Source organism: Ambystoma mexicanum, chromosome 7q (genome assembly GCF_040938575.1).
Source record: "Ambystoma mexicanum isolate Mex_15411 chromosome 7q, UKY_AmexF1_1, whole genome shotgun sequence".
In the NCBI taxonomy this organism is placed as follows: Eukaryota; Metazoa; Chordata; class Amphibia; order Caudata; family Ambystomatidae; genus Ambystoma; species Ambystoma mexicanum.
This window is the reverse complement of record NC_090941.1, coordinates 236,198,413-236,211,114: the sequence shown is the minus strand read 5'-3', so window position 1 is coordinate 236,211,114 and position 12,702 is coordinate 236,198,413. Positions and strand designations below refer to the sequence as shown.

The window sequence follows — 12,702 nt, the reverse complement described above, 5'->3', positions numbered from 1 at the left end:
GATTGGAGATGGAAGCCCAAAGTCAATGCCCTTTCAATCCCCAACCCTTCGCAGAAAGCTTTCCAAAATCGTGAGGTATACTGACTACCACGGTCCGAGATAATTTTGGTAGGAATACCATGTAGTTCGAACACATCCGTTAGTTATTCTTCTGCCATCTCAGTAGCTGAAGGAATCCCTGGCAAGGGTGAAAAACGAGCCAATTTTGAAAAGGAATCCACAACGACCATTATGCAGGCACACCCCTGGGAACTGGGAAATTCGACAATAAAATCTGTCGAAATGGTACTCCAGGGACTCATAGGTATAGCACATGACTCCAATAACCCCAAAGGTCTTTGAGTTGGTACTTTGTTGCGGAGGCAAATGGTACATGACTGTACATATTGATGTATGTCCTCTTTCATGCCTGGCCAGTAGAAATGTCTTTGAAGATAGTCTAGGGTACCTTTACTACCTCGATGACTTGCGATCTTAGAATCATGGCACAAGTCAATGCGGTCTTCCTTAAAGATTGTGTAGGTAAATACAGTTTTCCCTTAACAAGGTAGAGTCTGTCCTGGATGTCATAATTGGTATTCTTGTGATGTTGTTCAACCTCAAAGAGTCCTCCAGACTCTTCCCTTACTTGCTGAAGGAAGGTGGATAGTACTCCGATCCTCTTGGTCTGAGGGAACATCAATTCTTTAGTGAGTTCAATTTCGGAGGAGTAATCACTGTGTCGGGAAAGGGCATCTTCAACCAAGTTATGTTTGCCGGGTATGTATGTTGTGTTAAAGTTGAACTGCGCAAAAAAATGGGCCCATATCGCCAGACGGGTATTGTAGCACTCAAACTGCTGTAAGACCTGCAGATTTTTATAATCGGTCCAGATTGTAAAAGGGTGTTCACCTCCCTGAAGCAAATGATGCCATTCAAGACAAGACAATTTCATGGCTAACAGTTCACGTTCAATGACCGAATAGTTATTTTGGCTGGTATTAAGTGTCTTCGAGAAATAGGATATCGGATGTTCCTTATCTAGCTGCCTTTGCAGCAAAACTGCTCCTACGGCCGCAGCAGAAGCATCTGTTTCTAAAATGAAAGGGAGATGCTGATTCGGCTGTCGCAGAATGGGTGCAGAGCAAAAAGATTGTTTGAGATGTATAAAGCTGTCTTCAGCGTTCTGGGACCAACAGAATGGAGTAGAAGATTTCTTGAGGAGAGTAGTGATGGGTAAGACCTTCTGAGAAAAATTAGGAATTAACTTCCGGTAAAAGTACACCAGTCCAAGAAATTTCTGGACATCCTTGACTGTCTTAGGTGAGGGCCAATCTAGGATGGATACAACCTTCTGAGGATCCATTGTAATGCCTTCATGGGAAAGTATGAACCCCAAATAAGGGATGGATGTAGCGGAAAAACACATTTGCTAAGTTTTATGGAAAAGATGGTTGCCTCGTAATCTCTGAAAGACTTCCTTAACGTGCCTAATATGTTCTTCTTGAGTGCGAGAAAATACCAAGATGTCATCGAGGTAGACAATAGTCGTGTGGCTCAGTAGATCCCAGAAGAGACGATCCATAAAACGTTGGAATATCGAGGGAGCATTGACTAACCCAAGAGGCATCACTTGATATTCGTATAGTCCAAAAGGGGTACGAAAGGTAGTCTTCCACTCATCCCCCGTCTGAACCCGGAGCAGATGATAAGCATTCCGCAAGTCGAGTTTAGTGAAAATGGTAGATCCCTGGACAGCTTGTATAATTTCTGTTATAAGTGTCATGGGATAACGATCTTTGATTGTTACCTTGTTTAAGACCCTGTAATCGATACAAGGTCATAGCTCTTGAGACCCTTTTTTGGGGATGAAGAATAATGAGGCTCCAGCCGGAGATTTCGAGCGGTGGATCAATTCATTGGCGAGATTGTTATCCAAGTATTCCTTGAGATATCGCTTCTCTTCCACTGACAGAGGAAACATGCGGCAAAGAGGTACCAGGGCTCCTGGGGGTGAGTTCAATGCAGCAAACTTTAGGTCTGTGAGGTGGTAATTCTAAAGGAATCTTCTCTGCAACCACTTCGGTGTAGTTCCTTAGGTGGTTTGGCAGACAATGAACGACTCTGGACTCAGAGCGGCACACAGTCTTTACCGTCTCAAACTTAGGTTCAGGTAGACATTCGGCCTTGCAGAGAGAAGAATGGAAACTTAAGAGGTTCTTAGTCCAATTTATCGTGGGATTGTGTTTGCGTAACCAGCCAATACAAAGGATAAGAGGAAAGTGTGCAGCCCGAATAATGTCAAAGATGATGCGTTCAGAATGTTGTTGGATCAACATGGTGAGCTCCTCTGTGGTATGGGTAATCAGGCCTGAGCTTAAGTGTTCACCATCTACATCCTCTACCTTCTCGTCTTCTGTTTTGGCGATACGGATCAATCCTTTCTGTTCAGCCCACTGGGTATCAATAAAGTTCCCAGCCGCTCCGCAGTCGAGCAGGGCTTGGGACTGTATTTCGGAACCTCCAAGATGTAAAGTCAGAAAAATAACCATGACACGAGAATCCTCTGTCCTGTCAGAGGAAGTGACAGAGAGAGTGGCATAAGGACTGGTAGTAGCCCCACAGAAGTGAGTCCCAACACTTACTGAGGGCGATCGTTTCACGAGCGCCTGGGTGGGACATCTGGACAATCTCGTATCAAATGTGTGGATGTACCACAGTACATACATAGGCTCCTATCTCTACGCCTCTTACGCTCTTCAGGTGTAAGAGGGGCGCGGGTGGTACCTATTTGCATAGGCTCTACTCGGGGTATTCATGAGGTAGAGGACTGAATGGGAGGAAGGGTTTCCAGGAGAGGAGAGCCATAATTTTTGGTTTTCTTTCTTTCAGCTTGACGTTCCGTCAAATGGAAGTCGATGCAGAGGGTGGCGGTAACTAGCTCAGCAAACGTGGGAGGTTGAGCTATTTGGGCCAGCTCATCTTTTAGATCTTCTCTTAGACCTCTCCGAAAAATTGCATATTGTGCTTGTTCCTGCTATCCGGCTTCAGCCGCTACTTTTTTGAAGGAAGTCATGTAGGACAATAAGTTTGTACTTCCTTGTCGGATGTCCAGAAGGTCTTCAGTCGCCAAAAAAGTGGTTTCGGTACGTAGGAAAGTCTGCTGAATCAGAGTTTTAAAGGTGCTGTAATCCTGGAGTACTGGATCGGTTTGTTTAACTAATGGGGTGGCCCAGGCCAGAGCGTTTCCAGTCATGTGTGTGATCATGAACCCCACTTTGGCATGATCAGAGGAATAAGTATGAGTATGAAATGAAAAATGCAAGTTACAAGCATCCAAAAACTCTTTCACTCTTTTTGGCGTGCCATCAAATTTTCCCGACACAAAAGGAAGCGTGGGTAGATCTGCTGAAGGTCGTTCTCTCTCGGTCATCTGTTGTTGTAGGGTAGCGTTGGCACAGTTGAGATTCTGGACTTCCAGGTTAAGATTCTGGACTGCTGCTACTAGTTCCTGTATTTGCAGTGGAGTAGCCATGTTGGTTTCTGGGCGTTGCAAACTGTCACAGTGGTCTGTAATATCCTCTTCTTCAAAAGAGGACTCTGTCTCTCCTTCCTCCCCTTCCTCCTCACCTTTACTTTTCCACTTGGGTTCTGGCTTCTTTCTCCCTTTATTCCCGGGTTTCTCCTTTTTTTATGTCGATAAGGGCGCCCACGGAAGGACGCCACATTATCACCGTATAGGTGGGTTGTGGGCAATCCTCTGTGGTGGCCAAATATGGGGAAAAAGCCAGAGGCACAAAAAACCCCAACAAAGTTTACAAGGATGGGAGAAGTTAAGTCCTTGGCTCACGGGCAGACAAAGAAGCACAAAAATCATGCAGATTCAGCAGTCAGAGAGCAGGCAAGGGTTTGTTACACAGGCAAGCAGAGAGGCACAAGAAGGTTGAGCAGATGCAATCCGAGGGCAGGCAAGCCTGGTACATAGGTAAGCAAAACAACACAAGGTGGTTGAACAGAGGCAATCCAAGGGCAGGCAAAGGTCTCCTCTACACAGATAAGCAGAACAACACAAGTGGGTTAATCAGGAAGGGGAAAGTAGAGATGGGGAAAGCGGCAGACAGGGAAACAAAAACTGGACAAGACCGGGGAAAAAAGGAAGCAGGAGGAATGGCGAGAGAGAGGAAGCAGGACCGCGGGGGCGGCAGGAGAAAAAAGGAAATAGCGACAAGGCTAAGGGAAAGAAGCAAGTGGGTGAAACCGCAAGGAAGTACATGGAAGCGAAATGTCAACAGTAGGAGGAAAAACCTAGGGTTGTTGCAACGCATCTGAAGCCGGAAGTGACTGTAGTTAACAAACGGCATCAGACACGAAGCAAAAAAGACCTGCACGCGACGTAGCGGAGTACGTGATGGAACAATCAATGGCGGACCTCTATTCCAGTGGTTCCAAACACGCCATGTCCCCCAGGTCGTGACAGAGGGCACCTTACCAGGTCCTCTCTGGGTCAGTCCTTGGAGACACAGAAGTTTTCAGATTGTGAAGGAGAGCAACAGCAATTCTTCTCATCCAGCAGGGCTTCAAGGTCAAGCTTCAGGTTACTCCAGTTACTCGTCGTAGTGGACTTCAGCTTCTGAACACGATTCCTAGCAGTGAGAGATCTCCAGATATACTGTTGATCTGCCATTCATTCCGCTGGGTCACACTCAAGCATCCAATCACGGTGAAGGGCATTCATGCAGGTAGGCAGCCAATCAGGCACACAGTGCATTCAGGCCATTCACTTCTCTCTAGACACTCACAAGTTATGTGTATTGGGACAAGTACCCAGCCATTCAAAACTCCACACTGCATTCATACCGGTTTCGGGCAGGGCTGTCTCAGTCATTGTGTCAAACACCAGATACTAGACACCCACAAAACAGAATGCGTATTTGTCACACACTCCATTCACCCAGGTCCCACCCATAGGCGTACCCACAACATACAGTCATTGGGAAGGCTCCAGCCAGTCTGGTCAGCACTTCCCCACACTACCATATATGGACCTTCCACCCAATAGCCAGTCAGGGGGAAGGGACAGAGTCAGGGCTTTCCGGGACTTCGGGAAGATCAAGGTAACAGGTGATGGAAGGCAAAAGGCCACGGGGGCCATCTTGTCTCCATCAGGAATCTACTGATTCCAATGACAGGGTCTGGGCATCCCAAAATGGAGGACGCTCAGGGCACCAGTCTATTCAGAATGGAGCTGCCAGCAGCCCGTACCCTGCTCTGTGGGCCACACACACGTGCCCAAAAACATACACTAGGGGCACAGGGTTGCACCCCTACCCAGGGGTGCCATAATGGTATCCCATGGGTCTGTTCACCAAAAACTAAAAGAGAGAGCTGCACCATTAGGAGTTCCACAGGAACTCCTGCCCGGAAAACATGACAGAACATACGATAATAAGCATCAAAGGACAAGGATACGGAGGCCCTGTCCCTCCAATGCATTCCCAGCATCACAATCCAGTCATCATGACTTTTGACCCTTCATAAATTCACAAAAAAATATGCTGTATGAAAGATGCAATATGTTTGTCTAAACTGCTGCTCGTAAGGGTGGTTCCTTCTTCCTAACATAGTGTTCCATCAATACCCACTTCGACCTTTATTCTCTTCTCTTAAAAAAACGGTTGTATTCGTTGAACTCAATTTAAAATCACAATTTGCTGTTTTGGATGAAGCGATAGGTCTTGATTTTGAGACATTAATACTGGGAAATGATGCTACCTTAGATATACTCACTCAAAGCCAAAAGAAGTGGTTATTTAGGGGAGCCATGATGGGATAAAAAAATCATCCTTAGGAATTGGAAATCCGACATTTCTTTAAAAAAAGAGGACTGGTTGAAAGAAATGCTTGATGTGGCGGATGTGGAAAAATGTATCTATGGGAAACAAGGCAAGAATGGATTGTTTATGAAAATTTGGGGCACATTTCTGACATTGTATTGAATCTGACAATTTCATATTATATGATGTGTACCTGGCATCTGTAAGGGGGGGAGCGGGTATTTATGTGTTTGTAATTATGTATATAGTTTTTGCTACGAATTTCTTTGTTATTTCATGTTTTGTTGTTATAAGTAAAATGAAAATAAAACATCACAATTGCAGTTTCCTTGAAGACTGTAGATTGCTTATGCTCTCACGTTTCATGCTCACTGACTTGGTGGTTGCGAAAAAAGTTATTTTCACTCTTGTTTCTTGTTTGTGCACCCTCTACTTCTATCTCCATAATACAAATGTTTGCAGTGGCCCTTAAAGCGATAGTGGTCCCTAGTGCTGTGAGGTCTCTTTATGAGACGGGTGGTAATGACGTCAGGACATCAGGTTAATAAAAGGGTCCTACGGAAGCACACTGCAAAGACCCTGTGAAACCAGCCCTACTGTGACAAACCCACACAGACCAAGAAGAATACTTACCCACGACTGCATACTCAACCAGAGAAGATGGAGTCATGAGGATCAAGCCTCGGTGTCCAAAAATCACTGCTGCTGGATAAAAATCTATCAGTAAGAAGAAGAAGAGGCGCACGTGGCAATGCAGAGTGGAGCCTCTGAACACCAACACTGTGTCGGTATATTAGTGTGAGGATCAGTGTGTTGATGCGAGCTACAGTCCAGCACTCTACAATATTGGTGACAGTGGTCGTTCTGACCTGGAAAGTGATCCCTTGGGCCCAACGTTCCTGGCAGAGAACTAAGCCAGTGCTACCATGCTGCTGAAACCGTGGAGAAGTGTCTGCACGTGTCCCCTAATACGGTCTCTGCTGCGATCCCCAGTGGCTATCAGGTAGGTTCCAAGAGTGCCTTGTGACTCTTTGAAGTGAACTAGCAAATGGTGGACCTCCAGCCCCACAACCCATGGTTGCGGCTCCACGAAGGAGTGCTTGTGTGCCTTTGGTGGACAAAAAATGTACGTATTTTTTTCTTCTCTCATCTAAAGAAGAATAAGAGGAGGATTTGTTTTTCTTTCTGTGACATTCAAAGTGCCCTCTTACGGGAGTGCACGCTTGGTGATTCCATGACCCATGCACAATTCCCTGGGAAATACTGACTGTGTATGTGTATGTAGCACACCTGGAAGGGCTACCTTGGGTTGCGGCTTCCCTGCAGAGTGCTTGTGCACCCAGGTAGTGGTAACATTGGTTGCTGTGGGTGTGAGAATACACTGGTGGACATTGGCGCTCAAGATCCAGTGGCTGCACAAATGCCACGACAGCATGGTTCATTAGCCCCTCTGGTCGAATTTGATGTAGCAGACTGGGCCCACATTGACACTTATGGATGGAGAGACTGGAGAGACTGGAAATGCACTTTGATGCCATGGGGGAGGTCAATAACCATACTATGATATCCACATTTCTTTATGCTGCAGGCCTGGTGGTACACAGGATTTTCAAGACATTGGCCCTCATTACGACCCTGGCGGAAATAGGAAAACGATGGCGGAAATGCAATACCGCCATCGAATAGCGCTCGGTGCGACTATAACCCGTCACCGCAAAGTACGAAGCCATTAGCGACACCGTAGTGAACGCCAACGCTAACTGCACCAAGCACGCGCGCGCGCGCCATGCGAAACCGCAAACACCACCATGGCGCAAGGGTACGCCAATTCCGACCCTAGCGGACATGTACCTAACGCCATCAGGCATGGCGTAATGTACCATTCCGCCATGGTGAGAAGTACGGCATCGCGAATCAACCGTAAACGGCCCCACTGAGTGCCTGTACACCGCTCCCTGCCCACAAAGTACAACTCCCCGTAGGTGCAATGAAGTCACAATGCAACCATTGAAATGTACAAGTCACCCATGCATGGCAACGAACAAAAGAAACACAAGAGGGGCCAATGGGAGCTGCAGGGCACAGATGGCACGAATACAGAAGCCATCCCAATGGACATGACCACAGTCCCCCACCAAGAAACGCACGCAAACACAGGCACCTGTGACCAGCAATATTCCGAGAATCACATCATTCCACCAGTCCACCTGGCTGACCGGCATCTGTTACACAAAACCCAATCCCCCGCCCCTGAGCATGACAACATTCAAACTGTCATATTGGCAGCCCCCATCCCTGACCTCACGGGCTTAGTAGGCAAACGCGCCCAGTACAGTACCACGCAACTAAACTCCGAAGCTGGAACCCAATGCAGATCTCCTCACAATACATCGCCCCCCAAATAGGCATATGCCACATCACTTGCAAAGAAAAACGCTACACGGGCCAAATCAGAATAGAAATTTAATGCACATCAAAGTCACCAAGCCCATACAGCCATCAGGCCATGAACTCCAAAACACTTTTCACCATTGTGGGCTGCATCCGCAAGAAATGACCAGCCACTACTTGTGTGTCGCCCTGTTCCCTCATGGTACACAGAGCCACATTCACGTACGAAAAGGCAACATGGAAGCGCACAGAACCGCAGGGCCGTCCCAATGGGGAGGCACTAGTCCAGCTGAAAGGCCGAAATGTTGCTCCGAGCCACCAGTACTGCGTAAGGGCATGTGGGCCATTGGCGATCGTCCCATAAGATCGTAATGCTGCTCCACTGATTAACACGAAGCAGCAGGTGTCGGGAGTAAAACCCATCTGCAGGAGTGGCATACAGATGGCAGTGGCAAAAGGGGAGGAGATACCTGTCAACCACAAGAAAAGAAAAAGAACAGAATGGCCATCAGAACTACATTCCAACAACTCACTTCAATGATCACACGAAATCCACAGCCATATGCATGCTAGCCCACTCCAAAGGATCATCACCACCCCAAAACCACTTGCGACTCATAACCATCTATATCGAGGTGCAAACACCATCACAAACGAGTGTACCTGTGCATGCGTCTGTCAAAACATAATCCATCAGATGGGAATGTTAACGTGCATGGACACAAGTGTCTGAGGGCGCGTCGAGACAGGGAGGGCTCAACAAGGCCAGATAGACGATGGTCCCACTATGGCAGCCCTGCATCACATAGCGTAGGGGAAGCGGATAGATCCCAAGAAGCCCTGTACATGGCAAACTCTGTATCAAATCACCTGCCCATGCATCCATTCATCATTCCCTCATCCGGGGATCAAAACGCCTGAATAATTACTCACATAACATTTGAAACATCCATTGAGTCTGTGCGTTATGCAGCCTGCAAAATCCACAGTTCCCCAGCCCGTAATTCCAGTGTTGTGAAGTAACATGTATTTGGGAACGGCCGGCCTCATCGCCCACGTAGCTATTGCGCATCCCAAACTATTCATATCAATCATTGCTTCCTCGCCATGGGCCCTGTCTCAAGGACATTGAACAATAGAACGTTATATTTGCAGTCAGACCTGTGGGCATCTCCTCGCCGCTAGCTGGAAACCGAAAGCGCCGCCCTTCGAATTCCACATTTGCAACATCACGTCGAAGAGGCATCTGTGGCCGTTTGAAATCACTAATTATTCCATCGAGTGCGGCTGTGTGTGAAAATGGCAACTGCCTTCACCCACAAATGGGACGCCCCGCCCGTCGTTGCAACTCGGTACAGTGATGCATGAGGGCCCACCGTTACTCGAGTACTACGTTCCACTGACCCTTCACAAGTCTGTTCGCGACTGCACAGATAGTATGTGAAACAATGGGACCACAGCAGAATGAACATATCAACCAATCTTACACGGCCATCGGGTACAAATACATGATTGCAATAGCAAGATGCCATTCCCCGAATTGCAGCGTTGTGCGCGGGACGTGCTCGGCCAAAGGGGAGAGCAGTTTGCACAGGTGGAATGAATCACCACAGGTGGAGGCCATACAGCCTGAAAACACATAAATTGCACAGCCAGTCTCCTCCCACAACCACACCGAAATGCTACCGGCAGGACTCGCGATGTTGGCCCTGGGGGACCTGATAGCACTGCAAGTACTCCAACTCCAAGAAGAAGACGAACACCAACTACAACCAGCCGCACGGAGGAGACGCAGGAGGAGGAGGAGGCCAAGGCAGGGCCAGCAAGGGCCGCCAGCACAGCCACTACCACCACGCAGGCAGGCCGCAATCCCACGCCTCCGAGCACATCCGTTCAACCTCACTGATGAGCAGATCCACACCCTCTACCGTCTGGACCGGGACACCATAGCCGCCATTGTGGACATGACACAGGCTGACCTTGTCAGCATGATAGATAGCCCAACCGCCATCCCACCCCTACTGAAGGTGGTGTCTGTACTCCACTTCCTGGCCACAGGCACCTACCAGCACACAGTCGGACAGTTGCATGGCATTTCTCAGCCACTGTTCTCACGGACACTATTTCAAGTGCTCGATGCCCTCCTGCAGCACGCAGACGACTACATCTCTCTACCACGCTCGGAGCAGGAAATTACCAACACAAAAGTGGGATTCCATGCACTTGCCGGCATACCGGGTTGCATTGGTGCCATCGACTGCACCCATGTGGAATTGGTCGTCCCACATGCCATGGAGGCCCAGTACCGCAACCGAAAACAATTTCATTCCCTGAATGTACAAATGGTGTGTGACTCCAACAGGATCATTACACATTGTTGTGCCCGATTCCCTGGATCAACCCATGATTCTATGGTCTTGAGGAACTCTACAATACCACGCTACATGGAGCGACACGCAGGGAACAGATCCTGGCTACTCGGTGAGTCTCATTACATGCATGATTATGTGGGGTATGTGATTTGGCAATGACCTGGCAGGAAGGGGGGGGGTGTGCGTACGTAGCAATGGCATTCCACATCATACGTTTCTCGTCCACATACAGGTGATGCTGGATATCCACTGAAGAGATGGCTCCTCACACCAGTCCGGAACCCACGGGACCAGCATGAGGAGGACTACAACCATGCCCACTCACGTACCCGTGTAGTCATTGAACAGGCATTCGGCCTACTGAAGACTCGTTTCCGCTGCCTCAGCAGGTCTGGCGGGGCACTCCTGTACCGCCATGAGAAGGTTGCAAAGATGGTCATGGCATGTGTCATGCTCCACAACATGTGCGTACGTAGAAATGTGCCCATGCCCCCTGACGCAGAACTGCAAGCACCTGATGATGGTCATGATGAGGGTGGGGATGTGGCAGCACCTCATGGAGTCTGCGAGGCACCGGAGGGCCGTGACATTCGTCAGCATCTCATTGATGTATGCTTCTAGCACTCACGCCTGGTGGCTGATACATGGACACGGGACTCGTGGCACTGTGTGTGTCTGGGACATGCACAATATGGACTGTACGCCTATGATGGCCTAGTACACAAAGATCAATGTCCACACATCTCATTGGTTGATCGTGCACTTTTTATGGCATATGTGATGTCATGTTGAACACCCTATCGACCCGCCACCCAAGTGAGCCCAACACACCCCCTCCACCCTCCTACCTCCCCCCCGAACACCAGTGTCCAAAGATGCTCATTGTCAGTGGGCTGTCGCTATTGCAAGCCCCCTCTGCGGGTATCAGGGGCACCCCTGCCTGTGGAGCGCAGGTTCCTTCCAGATCTACGTTGGGGGCTGCCCTGGACGGAACTTGCAACGGATGATGTGTCTGCCTGCTCACGTCCATGCATGTCCCTAAGGGTTTGCGAGAGCTCAGTGAGCAGACGGCGCACTGCGGCAAGTTCGGCACATACGTCTTTGGACGTCGCATGCAGTTCCCCCCTCAGGCTCTCGGTGCTTCTCTCCATTTGTGCCCTTAGCGTCTCTGTACCTCTCTCCATTTCTGCCCTAAGTGTCTCAGTTGATGTTTCTATGTCTGCCTTAGTGCCCCCACATTCATCGGCATGGTCCTTGAGGAGTGTGGCCAGTTGCTGCTGTTGTACGATTAACTGGTCGAGGGACTGTTGCCTCTGCTGGGCCATGGCCATTTGCGGGGGTGTCACAGAGGGGCTGTTGTCCTCATGTTGCCTTGCCACAGGGCTTGTGGGGGATGGCCAGTCGTCGTCTTGTGGGTGCCCCTGCGTGGTATCCTCATGTTGTACGGGATGGGACAGACAGGGGGATTGGGACAGGTCATGGATGGATCTGACTTCGACATCCCCGTTTTCTGTGTCCGAGCATGCTGCCATCAATGGGGTGTCACCTATGGTGCTGCTGCCACCAGAGGCAGTGCCTTCTGTGGCATCCATTGGGGGGACCTGTGGTGGTGGTGTTGTGGGCATGCTGGCTGCTGGGGTGCCTGTTGATGTTCCCTCCTCTGTGCTGCCACCTGATTTGTGCTGCTGCCGTGTCTTGATGCGTGCAGCTGAGGTGGAGGGTCTCTGGCCGTTGGTCTTGGCCCTCTTTGCAGGTGTGCTGGTAGGGGTGTCCTGTAGCTCGTCGTTTGGATCGGACCCTGTGGTGGAGTAAAGGAGGGCAAGGGTTATTGATGGGTCTGTGGGAATTGGAATGGCATTGTATCACATGCATTGGGGTGGTACCTGAGGGTGATTTGGGTCGGGGCCTTGGAGGTGCTTTAATTTGTGTGTGGAGTGAGGGTGCAGTTGTTTTGCAGCCTGCAGTTAGGGTGTGCCTGCTGCACGTGTAGTGCGTGTATTAGGGGTTTTTAATTATTTATGTATTTATTGTGGGTTTTAACGTGCGCTATCAGGCCGATGTGTGTGGACGTTCTCCTGGCCATGTGTTTCTGTTGCACTATGTGGACGCATGGTACTTCACATGGA

General features: G+C 49.1%; 1 protein-coding gene across 1 annotated transcript; it reads right to left on the bottom strand.

The window, feature by feature from the left end:
* Nucleotides 1-3,016: 3,016 nt before the first annotated feature.
* On the bottom strand, nt 3,017-3,514 carry LOC138528034 (protein LDOC1-like). The gene has a single exon (XM_069639466.1). It carries the CDS (start codon nt 3,512-3,514, stop codon nt 3,017-3,019), a length of 498 nt encoding a protein of 165 aa, XP_069495567.1.
* Nucleotides 3,515-12,702: the final 9,188 nt, after the last annotated feature.

Coding starts and splice junctions, on each gene's coding strand:
- LOC138528034 (XM_069639466.1), bottom strand. CDS start 3,514: ATGGCTACTCCACTGCAAATACAGGAACTAGTAGCAGCAGTCCAGAAT.